Genomic DNA, 18,440 nt, shown 5'->3' with positions numbered 1-18,440 from the left:
AGGCTCTTCGTTCTAAACAAACCCGCTGTATGCTTCACACATGACCAGTTGCGTTGTTCTAGGTCCAACTTGCTTATAAATTTTGGGTCTTTCCTGTGGTTGGCTGAAGTTGAATCAACTTGTGAAAGGTCCTGTATGTGTCCGCGGTCGTAAATACGAATCTGCGTGTTCAAATTGATCTATTTATGTACGTTTAAGTCTGTAATTTGTCTAAATACATACCTCATATCGTCTGCTTCAGATAAATATGAGCCATTTACTTGGGATGTTTGAGATATCATGTAAAATAGCATGTGAGGAACTCCCAAAGTTGCATGCCTGCGTCTGCATCATTAGCTGTGTGTTTATGGATTCTATAAAGCCGTGTGACTTGTAATTTGGTAATTACCCCAACTGCCACCACTGGCTATAAGCCCGTATGTCCCCCATTTAGGCAAAGGAGGTGTCAAACATACTTGGTACAATTTGAGGCCCTCGAGTGCCATACTTTGGCGCCCGTGGTTATCATTTTGGGCCGTCGTATGATGCTAACAGCTACAACGTCTACTATGATCCAAATGCTGTGTTTTCGGTAGTAATTTTCAAAGGTCTATTCATACCTATATTGCCATATTTCGAAACCAGTTAGGACCAGGAGGCGTGTTGGTTTGGATGAGTGGTAAAGGATGGCCCTATTTGGTTGAGATTAAAAAATGTAAATCCGTCATTCAAACTCGTTTTCGAATTAAGTGTCGAGTGTCCCTTTTTTTTTTTTTTTTTTTTTTTTTTTTTTTTTATTTGACTTTATTCCTTGATTAAATACTAATTCTTTTCCTTTCGTTTTATGCATGACCCCGCATAAGAGTCCGAGGGCTCGCCATCTCCCGCATTCGGTGTTGGGCCATAGTCCAATGTGATCTTCTCCTCTCTTGTCTAGCTTGCCCACAGCAACAAAATAAAAGGGGAATTTTCCGGGCCAAAGCCCAATAACAAAATAGGCTGCAGCAGCAGTCCTAAAAAATGGACTGATCCATTTGCTCCCTTTTCCTTCTATCTCAGCTTTAGTTGTGTATTTTTGATTTATCTTGTGTGACTAACACTTTGTTTTTCCCTCTTAGTTTACACGAATTATAGAAAATTAGTACGGGCAGTTGTAGAAATAATAAATAGTCGTCTTAAGGGAAAACTATTAGTAATTCCACCAGATTTCTTTTTTTTATTATTTACTTATTTTGTCTATTTCTAAAAATCGTTTATAGTATTTATAGTATTCACTTATATTACACAATTGATATTCAAAGACGTGAAATCGTGAACATCTATTTTGAATTAAGAGTACATCCTATTCTTATTATCTTATAAAATTTTGAAATATCATTAAAACGTAAGTACGAACTCACGTATACTTTATCAATAACTCTTCAAGTTTGAATCTATCATGTACACTTTTAGTTAGGCATAGTTAATAGACATAATAAAAAGGAGAAAGAAAAATCTCATCTTATCTGTGCTTTTAAACAAAATCAATTAATGTCTCCCCTTTGAATTATTTTTCGAACGCGTTTAAAACGTTATATGTCCCGCGTTGTTTCAGTTTATAACTAAATTATTTTATGTATATTATTATTTCCTACAGGTTTTATTTTAAATAGCATTCTTATATATCTATTTATAACTTTAGCAATGCTTACAAACTATTTTCTTCAAACGTTTAAAATATTATACTTGTATTTTTTTAGCCTAATTAACCCCCTAAGTCCGGTCGGTTAACCATTATTAATGGAATTTAGAGGATGCCTAATACCTTCCCTCTAAGTTAGTTGAACTCTTATCTAGAATCTTTCGGTTTCGTAGACTTTAATCAACTTTAGATAATAACTTTAATGAACTTTAGGTGTCCTAATTCACCATAAATAATTAGGTGGCGACTCTTAACTTTAAATAACCCCGGAATTACCGGGATGTTGTAAACTATTTTGACTCCGGTTAAAATAGGGTATAACAGATAGTCAAGTGGCTATTGCATACACAAAGGATCCTACGTATCACAAGAAGCCAAACATATTGACCTCAAGTATAACTTTGTAAGAGACACAGTAGCAAGTGGAGAAGTAACTTTACAATACATACCTACGCGAGAAATGATAGCTAATCTTTTTACAAAAGCGATATCTAGAGACATGTTTGAGAAACATGTTATGGCTCTAGGTTTGCTTAGGATATGATTATATTTCTGTATTGTAAAATAACTTGGTTGTTATAATATTTTCATCAATATTTAACTCTTGAATTTGTGTTCATATGTTATATGCATGTGATGATGTAATTTTATTGATAAAGTGTGTCGAACAAGTCGCGAGATTGGCTCTCTTATACGAGCAATCGCCTCTTACATTGAGTAACGTGAAGAGATGAGTTCCACCACAATGTTATGACTTGTTTTGTAAGCCAGATATGAGTTTCTCTAAGAAGATGGATTTGAGGATCGTTGAAGAGAGATGCTCGGGTTTTACATCTAAAGGTGTCTAGATCAAGATCTGTACGGCGTTGAATGAGTAAATAAATGAGACACACGCACCACTATAAAGTGAGAACACCGTAGCACGTGTTTCATACCACGTGTCCTAAGCGACCAATGGGTTAATGGAAGAATGGATCCCTGCTTCTTCATTGTGTGAGACCCCGAAAAGTTACATTAACTTTTCAATGGAATACCCTTTGACCTTTAACTGTTTCTTGAAATTTCAATCAATGTTGCTACTTTAGCATGTTACTAATAGCCATGAGTGGTTCGGCAATGCAGTGCATGTCTAGGAAAGCAGTTGATCTGGAACAGATAGATTCGAGTAGAAAGGGAAGACAATAAAAATTAGTAATTTGACTTGTATTCACAGGCCGGCCATTACACTTACTATAAAGGTGTCAAGTGTAATTATGGATATAAAGTTAAACATGAACTCGAGTTTGCCTCTTTCGAGGATGAGGGATCGGATAAATAGCTATTGGAGTAGCGAATGGTGTCTGGGGTATTGCGAGTAATATGATCCTTATATTTGATGGTGGATTCTTTACGCATGTGGTTGAATTCCTATGTAGAGCTCTTGTATAGGTCACGATGCTCGCAGGTCGCACAAACTATTTGTCTGTATGAATTATGTGTGTTATTAACATGATAGTGGTTTGGGTCTAGCCCACCATGAGTGAAGTGGGAGATGTTGGAAGTTAAATATGGGTCATGGGTCGCTCCATGTGGGCAGACCCGACCCGTTATAAAAGAGATTAGATTAAAAAGAAAAAGAAATAACTTCTTTGGAGAAGTTACTATATATTGAAGTGTAGTGGGGGCAGTTTTTGGTTAACTGTTGTTCACTTCCCTTTAATAAAGGGATTCTGGTCTTCAATAAGGTACAATGACTAAAAAATAGAGAAGCAAGTTCTCTTCATTCCTTCTTCCATATTAATACATAAAAAGACATTTAGTTTGTGGATTATAACTGTGTTTCCAAGAGAATTAAAGTTCGATTTGGGGCAATTTTTGGTGGCAAATTAACGACTAATCTTCAGCTGCTTTAAGATACACAATTCGTTGCTCTTCCCCCGTTATTCTTTTCTTACAGTCTTGTCTCAGGATTATAGGTTAAAGAAAAGACAGCAAAATAGACAAACACTTTAATACAAAAAAAAAAAAAATAGTTTTACTCGAGCGGGTCGGCCATGGTTAGGCAGAGTTTCGAAAGAAAGAGTTTACACAGTTAAAACTCGTAATATGAACTTTGTTAATTTATTAATTTCATATCACCTGTGGTACCTTCATTTCACTATATTTCATCTATTTGATTTCACTCCTGGTACCTGATATTTACAAAACAAATAACCCAAATATCGACATGAAGTATTTATTAACCAACATCAAAAGCTTTTAAAGAAGAACGAGGAGGAGAAGCAGTTTAGTCTAAAGTTTACATACGAGACATTGGCTAGCGCTTAAACGGCAGCGTCCAAATATGCGGGGCCATGAAATTTTTACTGACAAATATGGCTGCGATATTCATTTTAAAGTACTAAAGCAATATTTCTCCTCCTTTCGGCAGCTAATTCATTATGTGATAAGGAAAAATTAATTATACTGAAAAAGATTCCTTTCCGGAATTTTACTAGGATATACAACTAGATTAGTCCCCTTAATAAATCATTACAAGGTAACTAGGTAAGAAAACTAGATTCTGATAATTTGATGTTTTTTCTAGATGAATACAAATATATTTGGTGAGTATAGTTGAAAGGACATGTGAACAACTTGTGTTTTACTGGCAATAAACGAGTAAGATTGCCCAAGAAATGTGATACCTATGTGAAGTCAAGTCCAAGATTTGACTAAGTTCACAAACTAGATTTTTTTGATGAATACATTCCCCTTAACATAGAATTTTTTGACTTGCCACATGTACCTTGGACAAACAAGTTTATAGGTTATAGGACGGTTTTAGGCACTACTACAGTCTTCTTTAAATAATCGTCAACTCTTTGGATTTCCAAAGGATTTTTTTCCACGCCAAATAGTTATTTAGAAAACGAATTTTCTAGATTTAAACCTCGCAGAGATAAGAGACTTATCACAGATAAACAGACTTAGCATATATAGTCTTTTTATATCTTACAATATTCCACTGCAGTTGAGTGTAAAACTTTTTATTCTTCGAGTTTAAATTTTATGTATTGATGATGTATAAATTATCATACATTATTAGGTTATATAACTTAAATCCTACTTTAAAAAATGTGGCAGGGATAAGAGATAGGTGAAAATAGTTGTAAGAAGATTGCGATAAGCTAAGGAAAGAAATTTTTAACTGATTTGATGCAATATTTAAAAAAAAAAAGTAAATGGAAGAAAAAATAACACAAGGGAGAATTATAATGGCAACAATAACCAAGACTCTGAAATTCACATTTAATAACCACAAAACTAGAAACAAAAACGTAGACATAAATAAAAACTTAAAAATATCTCTAATTTTCATTGTAAACTAATAGCCTGTAACTAATAAATTAAATAATCTAACTAATCTTCTTCACTTGCTTTAAACTTGTTTATCAACCATCTGAATCTGCTCTTTAGCCTGGATGTACTCTCTCACAGGTGATTGCAATTTTTTGGGAGAATTATCATCTTCTTCATTAACATATCTTTTCCAAAATCTATGTTCACTCCAAATTTTGCCCATGTCATCAATTGGAATCCCTTTTGTCTCGGGAAGGAAGTAGTAGATGAATAATGTCATGACGAAGACGAAAAAAGCGAAGAATATGAAGAGTCCAAACTTGAAAACACATAGCATTTCTGTGAAGATTTCGGCAATGAAGAAGGTGAAAATCATGTTGAACGATACGTTCACAGCTTGACCAGCAGGTCGGACCTCGAGAGGGAAGATTTCACTAGGGACTAACCATCCTAGAGGTCCCCACGACCACGCGAAACCAGCAACGTATATGCAGATGAACAACACAACGGTTGCCGCGTACCATTTTGGCAATGTCCCTGGATCCCCACTTATTCCAAACTTTAGTGCAACTGCAATCGCTATAATAATCTGTACAAAAAATAAAAATAAAAATAATTATAAAAGAGCTAAGATAAAATTATATACAAACAATATATAGTCCACATGTATAATGTTGTTTTATAGGATTGAAATCACTAGTAACATTGTTGTAGTCTTGCAATTAAAATGACTCGATCACTCAAAAGTGAATAATATATGTCAAAGTCAACAAGCTTCTGACATAAAGGTAAATAAAAGTTCTTTTTCAAGAAAATGCCTCAAAACATACTTAATTACAAAAATTCATGATCATGTGATAAAGCATTACAAAAATCCATCACGTTATAGAGTCAACCAGGAAAGACTAGTGTGAAAAATTAGGTCTTTCGAGTTCCTTCTGATATGCAAGTGAAACGGGTTCTTGCTTAACATGTAACAAAAAGGGTTAAATGACTGGTGTGAAAAATTAGGTCATTCCAGTTCCTTATGATATACAAGTATGCGGAAAGGGGGTTTTCCATAGTTAAATGAAAACAATTTTTCCGACACGAAATTAATTGGAAGAAATTAGTCATAGTAAAAGTACCTGACAAGCCAACATTTGAATGCCACCCAAAAGAAATAGAAATCTCCTTCCAACTCTATCAGCAGTGAGAATAGAAACAAAAGTAGCAACAAAGTTGACAAGACCAGTAATCACAGCAGACATAAGTGAAGCAGTTGCCCCAAAACCAATTGTCTTAAACAGAACAGGTGCATAAAACATAATCACATTCATCCCTGTCAATTGTTGAAATGTAGGAATCAACACAGCAAATGTCAACTGTGGCCTATATTTACGTTGCAACAATATTGTCCAAGTATGTTGCACTTGATTTGATCTTTTACTTGCTTCAATTAAATCATTAAACTCTGCATCAACATTGTCAATTCCCCTGATTTTTAACAGCCTTGATTTCGCTTCAGCCTCTTTGCCACGTTCAATTAGAGAATTTGGTGTATCAGGAAGGCAAAGTGAACCAACGATGAATATCAATGCTGGTACAATTGCTCCTCCTAAACTCAAACGCCAGCCATATCCGCCTTTTATTTTCGCGAAGAAATAATTGAGAAGATTTGCTGCTAGAATTCCAACTGTGATGGAGAGTTGAAAAACAATGTTCAACGCGCCACGGTATCTGTAGGGTGCCATCTCCGAAAGGTACACTGGCACAGACTGTAAAAAAGATAATATTGCACTGTCAGTACATAGAACTGAAATGTACTCCACATTATTAATATAATGTCAAAGGCATACAAAAATCTTCAGGGTGTGTCTAAATTATGCTTATTATGTAACCTCAGGTTGGGAAAAGGCAAATAATCAAAATCAGAAAGAAAACAAAATAAGATAAAACATTCATGATCATTAAAAAGACAATACTCTGTCAACTGATAACTGTATTTCACAACCAGATTTTTACTTCATAATAAAAAAAACTTGAATTCCTGTTCGATTCAGTGGTCAAACTTGGAGAAAACAGACTTATTCAACCGATTGTAACATCTTGATTATACTATTAAAGTATTTTTAGGAAGAAAAAAAAAGTACCTGATTGGCAAAACCAATACCAAAACCAAGAAAGACTCTACCAATAATGAGCATAGCAACATTTGTGGCACATCCATTGACAATAGCGCCAATTAGAAAAAGAAGTCCTCCAGAAAGCATAGATAATCTACGTCCCATAATTCTAGTTACAGTTGAAGCAGCCCATGATGCAACAAGTGCAGCCAAATATAGAGATGATGTAAACAATGTCAATTTTGGGCTGTTGAATTTGCAGTATTGATTTGTTGACACTGTGTGCAGTACTTCCTTTGCATACACATCTGGGAAAAATTTCTTCAAAAATACATCCATTGATGTCACTCCGCCTAGTAAAAAAATAAAATAAAAAAATTAACACTATGTTAGTACTATTATTAACGGACACTGTAATAATTAAATATTTATACAATCGAATCAATAACAGTTAAATATCCGCAATAATCATTAATTGGTAACCTAACAACTCAAGGGCAGATATACCTTGCCCCAAGTGGTGTCACGTGACCGGGGCGGATACTGTCAGTGGCGTAGCCAAGATTTTCACTAAGGGGGTTCAAAATATAAAAAAGTAAACACACGAAGAAGCCAAAGAGTGTTCAACACCTACTATATATACGTAAAAACTTATTTTAACCATGTATAAATAGTGTTATTTTTTGCCGAAGGGGACCCCCTCATCCCTACGTGCCTCCGCCCCTGCACCTTGCCCCAAAGGGTATCACGGGACGGAAGGATTATCCGATGCCTCAAGCAGTGTCAAGTGACCCCGTTTCGTCAAACTATTTTACAAGATATCTAGATATAGAAATTAAGCAAAATAAAAATATTGGGTGTAAGTATAAAATATGACATGATAGTGATTTATTCGTCTTTTCACGTCTTCAAATTTTTATTATTGATACAGATCTTGCGTACGTCACCATAACAACATAACTTGCTATAACTTGAATCATGTAACTTGCCATAATATGTTACACTATAGTGATCCGATGCAAAACATAAGTATATGAACTGAGGAAAAAAAAAAAAAGTTGAAACAAATATTAACCTGAAATTCCAATGTCATAACCAAATATTAAACCACCCATAGCAGCAACAATACAAGTAACTAAAACTTTAGAGGTGAGTTCTCCAGGATATGCCTTGCCATTTGATGGCCCTATTCCACCACCTCCAGCCATCTTTTTTTTTTTTTTTTCTTCTTCTTGTGTTATACGTTTGAAGTATGAAGCAGAAGGTAATAGTATGTAAATATATATAGACTCGAGATTACCTTCTTAGGTTAAAATTTTGTTATATCTATTGTTCTTATCATAAAGAGTTTGTTTCTTTTCAAATACTTCATTATACAGATTTTATCTGATGTTTTAGGGTGACAGTGAATCGGCGCAAAGAGTTTTGATTGGAACAGAACACTATTTTATAAAATTTTACCTTTAGTTTGAATATTTAGACAGTGTAATTTAAAATAAGAGTTCGAATTAGTACATAACTAGTATTAGTAATTAGTAAACAGTTCGTAAAATAGACCAAAAGAGTTGTATTATTCAACTGATACATGAATTATACTGCCAAATTCAATTTAAATTCTAACTCCAAATTTATTTATTCTAGCTTAACGTACATGTAGCTATTTCTAGTATTAGTGCATTAAGTAATGATATTCTCAGATAAAATAAATAGCGTGGATATTTATAGAGAAGAAGAAATTCAAATATTCTCTTTTATTTTCAAAATAAAATTTGAGGTTTAATTTTAATTATTTAAATTTCTATGTGACAAAAGTGGAGAGATTACACTAGATTTTATAATTTAGAGGCAAAACTTAAAAGTAATATACTGTTAACATTCAAAAACTATTGTATGGCAATTCAAATTTAAAATACTTGTTACTATTCATAGTAAATATTTTCCTAAAATCAACTAGTGGCTTAATCTCAAGGTTGACTATTTATATTATAGGATTATTTTATAATGGATTTTGTTTATAGGATTAGTATTATTATGGACTTATCATTATGCGTCCGGCCCAATGCATTTAAAATTGGGAAAATTCCCCTTTAAAATTAAAAGCCTTATTTCTTTAATTTGGATTTGGATCACTCGATTGTAAAAAGAAATCCAAAAAGAAGGCAAATTAAATAGGTTTCGAGATAAGGCTATCTAGTAATAAACCAATACCGTAGGATTCTCATTCCAACTTAAATTTCAGTTGAACTCAAATTTGAAAATAATTCCAGTTGATTAGTTGTTAGGAATAAGATTATTATTTTTTGGAAAAAAAACAAACTATTTTGAGAAGATAGGATTCTAAGATTCTAGTTAAACTTACCCTGTAGGGTTATAGCTGTTTACGGAATCATATAAAAAATTTAATCTTAAAAAGATTCATTTGGAATCAGAGATCAAATTTATCCATCCACAAACAATTCTTTTTCTTTTTTCCCAAAAGCTTATCAGATTAATATCATATTTCAATGTATTTACACCATTCTAAAAGTATATTACTTATTTGATAAAATCTTATAACTTTCAAAACTTCAATTGGATATTCGGGTTAGAAATATTAACATTATATTTTTACTTAACCGACTTCTTTGAGATGTTATTTAAATATTCACAGCCATTAGTTCTTATATTTCTTCATTAGTAGTTGAAATCATAAATGTTTCGTTGGGTAATTCCACTTTCCAATAGGTGTAGTTACAACAACTAAATTGCAACTATAATCTGTAGTTTCTGTACAATTACAATATTTGTGCACCAAAAAAAAGTTATACTTGTACAGAGTTGTGAATGTTTGAAAAGAGTCAGCTTACTAAATTTCTACTAAGGATGGTGGTTCGAACACAGCTCTAGATTGGATATCATAAGTGGTTCAACCAATGTAGTTTAATTTTGAAAGATTGTATACATTCAATATAGTTTGAAAGATTGGATAAATATTGGACAGGCTTTGATAATAAAAGTTGAGAATTATAACAAATTATAATACTGAATATCTAGATATGAAAATAACAGTTTAACTTCATCTCGAATGATTCAAAAAAGGTTGTTTTGAATTTTAGCGGTGCGTTTAGAAACAAGAATTTATGTAAATGAATATTATTTCACGTTCCTGACTATGGGAAATTATATTAGCTTTTCTAAAATGGAAAAAGGTCGTAAAATTGCCCCTGTACTATTTTTCGAGGCTCACATTTAACCTCCGTTAAAAGTTGGACTATAAAAAAAGAAAAAATTATATACCATAGCTAACTATAAGAGGTATTTTTTATCCATGTGAAGGAGATTCAACGATTCATATATAATCAAAAATATTAGTTTAGCTCTATGTGTGTAGTACAATAGTTGTCGAAGCTGTATTGGGTAAAATATGGGCTTGACAAGTGGTCTAATAAGAATCCTACACGTGGAAGTGCTATTAACTCAGGTGCACCCGGACCTGCGATAATACCAAAGAATCACAGCCCATTGACCATATGGAATCTCCATCCGTGGTGTGTCAGGACTGATATTACCTTGGTGCTATGCCGAGCCTCCCGGGGCCGGAGCAACGAGGGACACTGATTCCCTTGGTATATCCCTTCCCGGTCATAGTTCTCTTTTCGACTGTAATGCACTCCCACCGACTCTACCCAAACGACAGTCAACCTGGAGCCCAATGCCCGCTCTGCAACACTGTGCAATGATACCTTACACTATTGAGTATTCACTTCTCACTATGCACTTGTACTTTTACATTGAGGAAAAAGCCTTCACATGTTGTATCAATAAATAGGCCCTCCTAGAATGGAAGAAGGGTCGGACTCGGAAAAACTCTTCTCCCTCATTCTTCTCTCCTGTAACCCTAATTATTGAATACACAAAACATCTCAAGCCCTCTTCTCTAGTCCTTGTTCTTGTTCCTTTATTTTCGTGTCCTTTACATACCTACATTACTTACGCTTCTCGATTTAACTACAAGAAAAAGAGTTTTTGATCGAATACGATTCACTTGTCTTAACTCCATTTAACAAATTTAATTGATTATTCTAAAATCATTTTTTAGCATTAAACAGAAGCAGGTTCAATTGAACACTCTTAACTCCCTTTAGCACTGCCCCTGAAGTTGATGATCAGGTAAATTAAGGTGATAGCAACTTATATTTGTTACTCTCTTGTGATTAACGTATATGTAATATGCACGAGGTACTCTCTAATGAATAACACGCGAAAATATTGTATATTAGTCTGTTGTAGTTAATGCATCTTGTTGAACGTACCTAGACGATGGTCATGTCATATTTGGTACAAAAAAAAGTTTTTCTTCGATACTTTTATTGTGCTATGACCCGCAATATGACAATAATGGGACCAAGAAAAGGTTTATCTAACGTTTTAGTTAAGGTTTTGGCAATATTGAAGTGACAGGACAAAAATGAATTGATCACTACCTGTACCAAAACCATAGTACTCCTCTGCATAATTATGTGTATCGTTCGAATTTCAAAAGTTAAATCTTAAAATTTTGATCTAAATTTAGATGTGAAATCTTTAGTTTTTTAAACTAATATAAAATTTACATGTTTAGATACTACGTTAAAAATATTATAAATTACCATAATTACAAAATAAAATATTTAAAAGAAATATAAAGAAAATTCAACCAAGAAAAAAATTCATGAATCTCGAAATTCAAACATGCCACGTTAATTGAGATTGAGAGAGTATTATGCATGTGATATCCACAAGTTTGAAATGTGACAACTTGTTGTAGCCATTATTGATCAACAAGGGCCTTGGTGGTTAATTCTAGTCCACTGAAATATCCGCTACCAGACCACAAAACAAATATTATTATTTTATATTGACTGTAGAACAATTGATATAGTGTATGTATAAATTTCTTCTTTTTTCTTGGGGGAAAAAGGCATCTTTTAGTTGTCTGCAAATTCCTTTTTGTCATATGATATGATTAATTAAACATGAAATGGGGCCTAAAAACGTAAGAAACAGTTGGGTTTCTACAAGTTGGATTCTATAACCTATGGTCTATATTGTACAGGTTATATTTTATGTGCTATTACAAGGACTTATTAGCTCTGATTGCATTCATATGATTTCGATGTCAAATGAACAATTACCTAGTGCCTTTCATTACATTTTGTCATTTCCCTAGCTTTATTTAGGTGTATAATTAACAAATTAAAAGAAGAAGAAAAAATATGCGCTTACTAATTAACACTGGTAGTAAGTTGTTTCTTATGCTTAATTAGTTCAATGAATACTCACATTATATCAAAAACAGAGAAGATTAATATCCTAAGATAAACATAGGTCCCATAGGAAAATTAAAGCGTCAGCTAATTATAACTTGATATCTATATCACTTTTCCTTGTATGTCTAACTTTCCCTTTCCTCATTTTCAGACAAAGCTAAGGTCGCCTTCAGTGATCAATGTAGTGGGGGAGAACCGTGAGGTCTGAAATTTAGACCAAAAGTTAGTCAGTACTTTAGTTGGTAGAAGATAGCAAATATTTATACATATTTTATACATTCCTAATATGAAATTGGGTAAATTTTCATGTAATTCGGCAAATAAAATAGAAGTGCCGCAATACTAGATTTTAACTATCTTATTGGATGAAAAATGAACAAATAGTAGTATTTACTTATAAATGGAAAATTAAAAATACTCTGGGATGAAAATGAGGGAATGTCTTCAACACTTGATTAGTATCTAATCAAATGTAATTTGAAGAATTTTGTAGGTTCACTCATCAAGGTTTGACAGAAAAACTTTATGTCTCCGGAAATTGAAGATACATATATGGGGAAATCGAATTTCAATTATTTGAGAAAACATATCAATTGGTAGAACCTTTGATAAAGGAAACAGATATTGTGTATGAATCCCTTACATATTCTTTGAAATTATATATATCCACGGAATTATTGAACAAGCCATAAGAATATGCAAGAACAAAATTAAATTATTCAAGGTGCACATAAGTTAACCTACCACTATCGTCATAATTTTTTTTTTTTAATAAGAAAACTATTCTAGTGGGACTCAAGCAGAGCTTCATTCATAGATTTGAAAGAAAAGGATATCAAAGAAATTGAAACACATTAACATGACCATATGCTCATATAAGACATATTAAGATCACGTACAGCAATGTTTCGTCTTTAATTTGTCTGAAACAATATGAAACCTCATCGCTTCCGTTTTCTTACGGGGTCAGACTGTATAACAAAAAAAAAAAAAAAAAAAGTGTTTGGTTTTAATTTGGTATAGAGTTTAAGAAAGTAAAGAAAACTTTTGAATCTTGTGGTCTTAATTAAAGATATGTAGAATGTTCTAAAATATCATTTAATCTTGTGGTCTTATAACATGCAAGCTAATGTAAAAAGTTGATACTAAAGAGTTGCCAAAAAAGGCCAAATACATTCTTTTGTTAAATGGATTAAAAAGGGAAAAAAACAAATTGAAACAGAGAGAGTAAATATTTATGTGACTATAAATCATATTGTTAAAAGAAAAAATGAAATATTAAAATTAAATTATTCTTTTTTAGACAAAAAAAATAAAATAATACGCCACATAAAAAGGGACGAGTTAGAAAACCTTTATACTATTAGTCTACCAGATTATCTATATACTTATAGCAGAACAAAGAAGCAAATTTTTATTTCTCATTGAAATAAATTTGTCACACTTCTAATTAATGCGTGAGAACCTGGATACAGCGTGACAATGGATTGGACATACATTGGACACACATAATCCTAGTAGTGGTAATTGATAACAGCTGACAGTGAGTTTGTCCCTATAATACGTGTGCCAATATTATCAACATTAGTAAAACCATATAGTACGTAGCAAATTATCCACGAATTGCCCACGCTTTCACCTTTTTATGACACATCATATATACTCCCCTATATTTTTCTTCCATTAAATACCAAACTTGACATTCTCCAAATTCCACCTGTGAAAGGCTCCCCTTCTTATTGATCCCCACCCCACCCCCACCCCACATCTTAATCCATAGGTACATATAGTCACATCGAAATATACATATACACACACACACGTATACATGGCTGACTCTCAAAATCCTAATAATTCCAGCCAAATAAATCAACCTAGTGAAAGTTCTAAAACACCAGTTTGCCCTATTCCTCCACCACTGCCTGCAGAGACTCCTATTCAAACAACTAGTACACCTTATAAACCTAATCCATTATCAAACATTGGAATATTAGAAAACCCAAAATCTCCAAAAACCGTTCAACTACAAAATATTATACCACCAACTGTAACCACCACCACCATGAGTTCCACATCATCGTCGGGTGGCTCACCAAGCCGCCCGTCAAGTGGAAAACATGCCGTATTCCGAGGAATACGCAGTAGAAGTGGGAAATGGGTGTCTGAAATTAGAGAACCACGTAAGACTACAAGAATATGGTTAGGAACTTACCCTACACCTGAAATGGCAGCTGCTGCATATGATGTCGCTGCATTGGCTTTAAAAGGTGGAGATGCTGTCATAAATTTTCCGGGTAACATTAATTCGTATCCTTCACTTCCTCCTTCGCCATCATCGGCAGATATAAGAAAAGCAGCTGCCAGCGCTGCGTTGCTGATGAAGATAGAAACTGGAGAAAACACAGTCGGGACTCAGCCAGGTAATATGCAGCTTTTTGCAATTAGTATATTATAACTCGGTGCTTTCCAATGGAGATATAGCCATGTACAAACTATTTAGCAAATTGAAATTTGCAAATAATGAATTTTAGTATTTGCAAATATTAATGGTTTGACATCAGAAATACTGACGAAATCCTCAACATGATAGAAGGACTTCGTCTTTCTTCTCCTTCCTGAAATGAAATAAGAGAAATTTAGAAGGTGTCCGGCCTAAAAATTGGTGGAAAAAACTTTGAAAAAACTTTATTGAAAAGTATTTTCAGTGAAACGATGATTTCTATTAACAAAATTCTGAACTTCTTTTTCATGTGAAAATTCATGTACATACATAACTATAACTTCCAAATATATTTTTTTCATATATTTTCCAGCCAAATGCATGCTACGAATTCCCAAATAGGTCAACTCTCATATTAATTGGGATGAAGGGAGTATGATACTAAGAACATCTTTGATTGAATTCATCAAGTTTAAATTCTAAATTCGTGTCCGCAGATAATAATGATCAATCTTTAGGACAGTAATATTTTCATGCTTCAAAGCTTTCTTTCAATTTTGTCATTCTATTTTTTTTTTCTGACAGGTGTTGATGATCAATCTTCGGGAAGTGCACAAATGTTGGCAACTACGGATGAATACATCGACGAGGAGGCATTATTTGATATGCCTAATTTGCTGGTTGACATGGCAGAGGGAATGATGGTGAGCCCGCCAAGAATGAACTCGTCGCGGTCAGATGATTCACCGGGAAATTCTGATGCAGAAAGTCTTTGGAGCTATTAAGCAAATCCAGGCATTTTCAAAAAAAAAAAAAAAAAAAAAATCCATGGATTAATTTTCTTACAACTCATTTGAGATAGCATAGATAGACCATAAAATCACTCAAAAGAGAAGACTTTTCTGTGTGAAAAAGGGAATTTCGGATAAGTTAAAATTCGAAAAATTAAGTAAATTACGAAGGTTAATCTAGGGTTTTTGTTTGTGAGTAAATGAAGTAGTTTTTTGTACTCCATATTCTTTGTATTTGAGGTATCGATTCAATCGATCGATCATGTTATGAGAAATTTAAAGATCGTATTGTAAAATTTTAAGCAGAAACTTTTTGTTTCCCTTGCAGCTGTTAACATCTGCATCCGTTAATTAATTTCCTGTTCTATTGACTATCGTCACATACAATAAAGGGTGGTCAATTTATATTCTATATACAAAAAATTATACTAAATATATAAGTAAGAAGTTATTTTATATATGTATTAAAATTTAAATATGCTTAACGAAATTCTTGATTCTGCTACCGCGACCATGTTGTTCCATTCTAAACGTCTCCATAGAGTAAAGATACGAAGATGTGGCAAATGGGTATTAGGTCAACTTTTTGAACGAAGAATGAAAAAGCCTCTGGAAATGATAATGCTTGTAAAGTCTTTCCCCCAAGTGTCTTTTCTTTCTACACTTTTCTTCGCTTTTCTTCTTTCTTCTTTTGGAGTTTTCTTTCTTCTTTTTTTTTTTTTTATTAATTTCGTTTGAGGCAATGTATGACGGTTTGCCAAAAGTGAAAATAGTAATAATATATTTATCAGCTATAGAAGCTTTGCGGCATGAGGCAAGAAAGAAGGATTATATCGGAAGGTTCTTCGGTGGTGAAAGCTAAAGCAAAGTTTAAATTTTCTATACAGAAAACATGAAAAATTTATGGCTAATTCTTATTTTTTGTAGTGTTCTAATTTTCTATCATGTTGAAGATATTTTAGGACCCGTTTGGCCATGAGAATTTTTCACTTTTTACCCGAAAATTATTTCACTTTATTTGAAAAATTAGTGTTTGGACATGAAAATTTCAAATACAACTTAAAACTCCTACAAACTTGTTTTCACTTTTGTTTCACTTATTTTACATTCAACACATTCAAACAACCAAATATTATTTGCAAAAATTGTATCCAAACACAACTCCATTTTTAAATCCAACTTCAAAATTCCAAATAAAGTGTCAAACGCCTACTTAGTTTACCTTCCACACGTTGACGGTATAATAAGATTTTTTTATTATCAGATCAATTAAAAAGTGAAGGCAAAACTTATTTATCATCGGTAGACTAATTCATTACCAACCCGGAAAAAAAGACATGTAAAATGCTGTAAGTTGACACACCAATAGTACTAAAATTTGTTGATATTATCAAATGTAAATAAGTTAAAAAATCAAGATTCTTAGGTGCAACGACATGGGAGCAGTCACAATCTTGAAAGAGGTTTTGCCTTTGTTTTGCAATGGGAAAACGTGCTTAAAGCCTAGTCTAGCGGCTTTCTTTGTCTAATAACTATTGAGAGTATTGAAAATTGACCCCATCTGTCATCAAGATTCAAGTGATTTCAAAATATATGTACTATTAAAATTCAGCTTTATCATCAAGATTCAAGTGATTTAAACATATACTCCTTCTGTTTCAATTTATTTGAACCTATTTTTTTTTTTAATCCGTGTCAAAATGAATGACCTCTTTTCTAATTTAAAAACAAATTCACTTTATGAATGATTCCTACCACACAAAATTATCGAGGCTTATTTTGAACCACAGTTTAAAATGCTTATCTTTCTTAAATGTAGATGCTGCGGTCAAATAGGTTCATATAAATTGAAACAGAGGGAGTATGTACTGTTAATTCAGCTTATAAGACAGCCATGGGACTCTCCTTCATGTCAATCAGATTTTAACGACACTGGTGGCCCCAAATGGTAAGTGTGCTAATTATATCCATCTTTGTATACTTTAATATTCCGAGTGGAATATGGAACGTATCTCTTTAGATTTTACAAGTTAAATGACAAGGACTTCCGTTAGTGTTTAATGTTTTTGAATGAACTCTAAGTATAATACGTGATCCAACTCGGATGCCTCCAAACCTTTTAATTTGCTCCAAGGTCGTAGTTACATAAATAGAGGAGAAAAGGACAAAAATGGTCCCTCAACTATGATAGTAGGTTCAAAAAAGTCCCTTAACTATGCACTTAACGGTTTTGGTCCTTTAAGTTTGTCACAAGTTAACAAAAATGGTCCCTTACCTATGAGGGTTGGTTAAAAATAGTCCCTTAAGTATGCACTTAACAGTTTTGGTCCTTTAAGTTCGCCAAAACTTAACAGTTTTAGTCTCGACAAAATATTCATCGAACTCTTTTGTTAGATTTGACGAAACTATGCAAAAAAAAAAAAAAAAAAAGGAAAAATTAGCCAGAACTTTAGATCGGCCAAATACCTCGGGACAAAACCGACGGACGTTAGTCGGTTATAGGAAAAAACTGAGGAAAAACCTACAGACTTGACAATGTCAGAAAATAGTGTCTCGGAACACAAGGCGGCGGACTCACGATTAAAATCGAGGGATTCTATTCGCTAAGTAAAATACACTAGACTCGTTTTTACTGAAAACTCAAGAAAAATAAATACTTCTAGTGTGGTGATTCTTTTTTTTTTTTTTTTAAAAATAGTTTCTGTTCATTTTTCCTCAAATATAACTGATGAACTTCCGTTGGTTTTCGTAAAAAACAATAAAAATTAAAAAATAGTGTCCCTCGATTTTATCCATCGGTTTCCATCCATCGTTTTTTCGCTTGTTTTTGGTAGT

At 33.1% G+C, this 18,440-nt stretch overlaps 2 protein-coding genes across 2 annotated transcripts; one reads left to right on the top strand and one right to left on the bottom strand.

The window, feature by feature from the left end:
* Positions 1-4,891: 4,891 nt before the first annotated feature.
* LOC132069452 (sugar carrier protein C-like) lies at positions 4,892-8,313 on the bottom strand. Its single transcript, XM_059462792.1, has 4 exons — positions 8,162-8,313; positions 7,114-7,439; positions 6,109-6,738; positions 4,892-5,570 (listed from the first exon to the last, which is right to left on the bottom strand). The coding sequence occupies exons 1-4, from the start codon at positions 8,292-8,294 to the stop codon at positions 5,061-5,063; spliced, it is 1,599 nt and encodes a 532-aa protein (XP_059318775.1). The 5' UTR covers positions 8,295-8,313; the 3' UTR covers positions 4,892-5,060.
* A 5,746-nt stretch (positions 8,314-14,059) lies between these two features.
* On the top strand, positions 14,060-15,926 carry LOC132030457 (ethylene-responsive transcription factor ERF027-like). Its single transcript, XM_059420101.1, has 2 exons — positions 14,060-14,794; positions 15,400-15,926. The coding sequence occupies exons 1-2, from the start codon at positions 14,203-14,205 to the stop codon at positions 15,597-15,599; spliced, it is 792 nt and encodes a 263-aa protein (XP_059276084.1). The 5' UTR covers positions 14,060-14,202; the 3' UTR covers positions 15,600-15,926.
* The last annotated feature ends 2,514 nt before the right edge of the window (positions 15,927-18,440 follow it).

The sequence above is a fragment of the Lycium ferocissimum genome, chromosome 9 (assembly GCF_029784015.1).
Source record: "Lycium ferocissimum isolate CSIRO_LF1 chromosome 9, AGI_CSIRO_Lferr_CH_V1, whole genome shotgun sequence".
Classification (NCBI taxonomy): Eukaryota; Viridiplantae; Streptophyta; class Magnoliopsida; order Solanales; family Solanaceae; genus Lycium; species Lycium ferocissimum.
The sequence above is the reverse complement of the archived record's forward strand: the minus strand, read 5'-3'. Positions and strand labels throughout refer to the sequence as shown.

Bases quoted from the DNA above. Each gene is read 5' to 3' on its own strand.
- LOC132030457 (XM_059420101.1), top strand. From the start codon at position 14,203: ATGGCTGACTCTCAAAATCCTAATAATTCCAGCCAAATAAATCAACCT. The intron at 14,795-15,399 runs GTAATATGCAGC...TTTTTCTGACAG, and splicing joins CACAGTCGGGACTCAGCCAG to GTGTTGATGATCAATCTTCG.
- LOC132069452 (XM_059462792.1), bottom strand. From the start codon at position 8,294: ATGGCTGGAGGTGGTGGAATAGGGCCATCAAATGGCAAGGCATATCCT. The intron at 7,440-8,161 runs GTTAATATTTGT...TTTTTTTACTAG, and splicing joins TTATGACATTGGAATTTCAG to GCGGAGTGACATCAATGGAT. The intron at 5,571-6,108 runs GTACTTTTACTA...TTTTTTGTACAG, and splicing joins TTCAAATGTTGGCTTGTCAG to ATTATTATAGCGATTGCAGT.